At 44.8% G+C, this 5,000-nt stretch overlaps 1 protein-coding gene across 1 annotated transcript in view; it reads right to left on the bottom strand.

Annotated features, from left to right (window-relative positions):
- znrf2b (zinc and ring finger 2b) overlaps positions 1-5,000 on the bottom strand; it is a 96,989-nt gene that overhangs the window by 47,943 nt on the left and 44,046 nt on the right. Inside the window, exon 2 of the mRNA XM_042106378.1 lies at positions 3,998-4,093. Within this exon, the coding sequence (XP_041962312.1) occupies positions 3,998-4,093 (96 nt within the window). The remainder of the gene's footprint in view (positions 1-3,997; positions 4,094-5,000) is intronic.

Raw genomic sequence — 5,000 nt, 5'->3', positions numbered from 1 at the left:
AGAGTCAGATAGGAAGAAGGGAAGAAAGGGGAGAAAAGCACAGCCATAGTTACAGAAAGAGATAGAAAGAAATGTGAGACATTATCTCACAATCCAATGTGCATGCTGTTGAGAGCAGGACACACTCTGTCCAGTATGAGGTAGGGGTCCAGCTGAGGACTCTGTCCAGTATGAGGTAGGGGTCCAGCTGAGGACTCTGTCCAGTATGCGGTAGGGGTCCAGCTACAGTAAGGACTCTGTCCAGTATAAGGTAGGGGTCCAGCTACAGTAAGGACTCTGTCCAGTATGAGGTAGGGGTCCAGCTAAGGACTCTGTCCAGTATGAGGTAGGGGTCCAGGTGAGGACTCTGTACAGTATGAGGTAGGGGTCCAGGTGAGGACTCTGTCCAGTATGAGGTAGGGGTCGAAGCAAGGACTGATAATAACTGGGAATGACTGTTATCTAACAGCACAGTGGGATGCTTGAATTCAGACTAGTGTTAATTTCGTCAGACGAGACGAGAGGAAATATGTTAGTCAACAACCTTTTTTTTCATGACTAAGACGAGACGATGACGAGACAGCAGTAATGTCCTGAAACACTGACTAAGACTATCTTAAGATGCATTATTGTTGACGAAAAAAGACGAGACTAAAATGTCTTCCATGAAATAAAAACTAAGATAAAATCTCTCTTCATTTTCGTCTACAAAATGAGAAGACAGAATATCTAGCTGTTACGTTTTCAAAATATTCCGAATGAGTTCATACGCAACAGCTTTCCTGTAGGCTAGTCTACGTGCTGTTGCTGCAACCCTGTGGCTGCAACACAAAACTACATGGAACAAGAACACTGGAGATTTCTGCCAGAGTTAGCAAGCTAACTACCTAAGCTGTATGCCACAATGCTACATACCCAGAAGTTGAAGCTTCTCTCATACAAATTAACATCCCCCAGAATGTCCATACGAAAATGTTCATCATGTAATGTCAACTATTTAACTACTTAGACTGATGATGCCAAGTTTGCTAGCAAGTAAGCTAATATGGAAAGTTCGCTAGCAAGTTAGCTATGGCTAAGATGGAGAGTCTGTTTGGGGAATGTGTTGTGTTTGGGCGTATATCGCCATCTAGCGAGGCGGAGTAAAACATTAATACTTTGGTCTATGACAGTGTTTCTCAAACAGTTTCTTCTTTTTCAGTTTCAGGACCACTTAACTAACCCTAGCTAAAAAAAAAAAAGATTATACCTTCTTCAACAGTAGCCTATAATTAGTCTACACTATAGGCCTACTCACTGAACAACTTTGCTTATTGTGTGGATTCATACTATATGATTTAAACTGGCATATCTTACATAGACAGTGTTGCAGAACTGTTTTTACATACAAGTTGGTTCAATATTGCAAACAACTCATCTATATTATATTTTACCACGTCTGCTCGCGGACCACTTGGGATAGCTTGCGGACCACCAGTGATTCCCGGACCACACTTTGAGAAACACTGGTGGTCCATTCAAATCTTTTACGTCTATGGTCAAATCCCAGCCGAGCTATAACTGTAGCTCGACTTAACTTACCTGTGCATGTAAACATACTGACTGACAAAAAATCCGAATGAGTAATTATAACAGACGAGTAGCCTTGTGACACACAATATTGTTGGAAAATTGAGATGCGTGAAACACTATTTGACTCAAATGGTAATCAGAAATAATTTGTTATAAAAAAAAGACTAAAATGTGTTGACTAAAACTGACCAAGACTAAGATACCTTTAGTTTTCTTTTGACTAAAACTAGATTAAAATGACGAGACTTTTAGTCGACTAAAACTTGACTAACAAAAATTATATTTGAATGACTAAATATGACAAAGACTAAAAAGGACATTTCGTCACAAGACTAAGACTAGGACTAAATTAAAAATAGGTGACAAAATTAACACTAATTCAGACAGTGAGGTTGTGCAGTCACCGCCCCCAACACACACACACACACACACACACACACACACACACACACACACACACACACACACACACACACACACACACACACAGACACACAGACACACACAAGCAAAAGAGCGAAAAGAGAGTATAAAACAGCCTTGTTTGTACTGGTGCAGGGTCTGTTATTGAGCATTCATTTCAAGGCAGTAAATACAACTTGGAGACATTAACGGTGATCCCATTCACAAATACCGACCGCTGCTGAGATAAAGGGAAAAAAGGAGGTGCTTTCATATCTGGCCTTCAGTAAACACCTCACAGCCAGCCAGACACACACACACGCACACACACACGCACACACACACACACACACACACGCACACGCACACGCACACGCACACACACACACACACGCGCGCGCGCACGCGCACACGCACACGCCACACGCACACGCACACACACACACACACGCGCGCGCGCACGCGCACACGCACACGCACACGCACACGCACACACACACACACACACACACAAACACACACACACACAAACACACACACACGCGGGCTCACAGCATGACTGGGCACATTCCCTGGCTCGTCTGATGCGGCTGGGGAGAGCGAGGTGTGTTTGTGGAGACTGGCGGAGCCTGAGAGCATGACAAAGTGCTGTAACAACAGCCCCGATGAGGACATTAACAGCCCAACAGCACGGCATGACGGAGAGAGAGAGAGAGAGAGAGAGAGAGTGAGAGAGAGAGAGAGAGAGAGAGAGAGATGGGCAGAGAGAGAGAGAGAGAGAGAGAGAGAGACGGGCAGAGAGAGAGAGAGATAGAGAGAGAGAGAGTGAGAGAGAGAGAGAGAGAGAGAGAGAGAGAGAGAGAGAGAGAGAGTGAGACAGGAGAGAGAGAGAGAGAGAGAGACAGAGAGAGACAGAGAGAGAGAGAGATAGAGAGAGAGAGAGAGTGAGACAGGAGAGAGAGAGAGAGAGAGAGAGAGAGAGAGAGATGGGCAGAGAGAGAGAGATGGGCAGAGAGAGAGAGAGAGTGAGACAGGAGAGAGAGAGAGAGAGGAGAGAGAGGGATATATTTATAAAGAGAGCAGGATAAAGAGACTCCCTGAGACAGACTGGAGCCACATGGTAGAGAGATGCAGAAGAGGAAAGAGTGCAAGAGAGAAAGGGAGAGAGAGGTGCAACACTCGTTTATCTAACTATTACCCCACCAAAAGACGTCAAGCATTAACACATCTACCCAACAACATTTACACAATTCCATTAACAAAAACAAAAAGAAAGACAGAAGAGAGGAAATGCTCAACCTCATCCCTCTCATACTGCAAAAAAAAAAACATGGAGGGAGAGAGTGGGGAGGCAGACAGGAAGAGATCAAGATGGAGGGGGAGAGGGGAAAGAGGGAGAGACAATGAAAGAAAGAGAGGAGAGAGTCTTGTGATAGGAGGTCACTCTCAGGTTGTACATCACCCAGCTTTCAGGATGGCAGAGGGAGAGACCTTAACCTCTGAGGTTGAGGTGAAGGAACAGATGTAGAGAGGGAGAGAGAGAGAGAGAGAGAGAAAGAGAGGAGAGGGGATGTAGAGAGGGATAAAGAGGGATGAGAGGAAGGCTGAGAGACAGGTGGAGGAGACAGAAGAGACAAGGACTGTGGAGGGAGAGAGAGAAAGAGAAAGAGAAAGAGAGAGAGAGAATCCCGTGTTTTGGCTGAGGCAGCCTGCTGATGTTAATTAGCTATCAAAGGCATGTCTGAGAACGCTCCAAGGAAACAGCTGTGTTGGCAACTCAATAGAATAGAATACAGCTGTCAAAAAACCAGGGCAAGCCTGATGTACAACAGCTCACAGACCCGCCAGCTCACTCAAAATGAAACACATGCGTGTGGACAAAGTCATCTATTCTTCAACCCATTCCACTGCTATGCAAATCCAGACGCATTCATTGAGTCCTCCCACTGGCTAGATAATATACATGTGTGTGTGTGAACATAATCAAGGAGTGTTAGAAAGGAGGGCAGATCACACACCACCAGGATAAAACACTTGTCCTTACCATTGTAGGTAACCCTGGGCTTGGTCAGACACATGACCAGGTGCAGGTCCATCTCATCTGAAGAGACAAACTTGGAGCACACGGGGCACTTGAAGCCTGCAGAGAAAGAGAGAGAGAAACAAACATGCAAGTTAGCAAAAGAGTGGATCCACCACGCTTCTGCAGCATTACATCTGGTGCATCAGACGAAGAGCCGACCGTGTAGACATACTAAAAGTAAAAATTCAGATGTAGTAAAAGCTATAAACTTTAATTAAGGTGCACAAAAGGGACTAACGTTTCGATGCTTCATGCATCTTCCTCAGAGTCCATGCAAGTTAGCACTTTAGAACTGGGACCACCACACAGACAACACGCTGTCAAACCCCGGTGTCATCTAGCAGGTTGCTTCCCTCAACACCATATCATCATTTTTCATTGTCAGAATGTGCGACCATTGACCCAAGCTGTCAAGGTGAAATATCCCCTTCCATTCCTGCACGTCTGTCAACTTTCAATTTTAAAACAAGTTTGTAGCGATGTATGACCGACAATAAATGACTATAGACCAAGGAAAGATCTGCATATCTGCAATGTTCCATTTATTCTAAGAGGTGATGCTTCCACATCATCAGTAAGGAATAGGTCTTTATTATGACCGCCGCGCAGCGAAGGTTTAGATATAGGTTTAGTCAGATTTTTTATTTTTTTTTATTTTTCGCATGTCCAAATTTCCGTCAAGGATTCCCGGGACACTGAAAGACCGGGGTACACGAAACTTGGTGGGCATGTAACCCCACATGGATAGCATGGAACCATCGTTTTTCGTTTTGATCTGTAGCCCCCCCGCTGTACTGGACCCCCCGAAAGGAGGGTAGGGCAGACACAGTTTTCTGTGAATATCTTGAGAAACCGTAGGGCCTAGGATGACCAATTTTTTCCGTATGTTTGTCTCCAGGGGTCATGTTAACCCATTCCATGTGCACACATGTGCATAAACAGACACGCACACACATACATTCAC

This window comes from Alosa sapidissima, chromosome 10 (genome assembly GCF_018492685.1).
Source record: "Alosa sapidissima isolate fAloSap1 chromosome 10, fAloSap1.pri, whole genome shotgun sequence".
In the NCBI taxonomy this organism is placed as follows: Eukaryota; Metazoa; Chordata; class Actinopteri; order Clupeiformes; family Clupeidae; genus Alosa; species Alosa sapidissima.
This window is presented reverse-complemented; position numbering and strand designations above follow the sequence as displayed.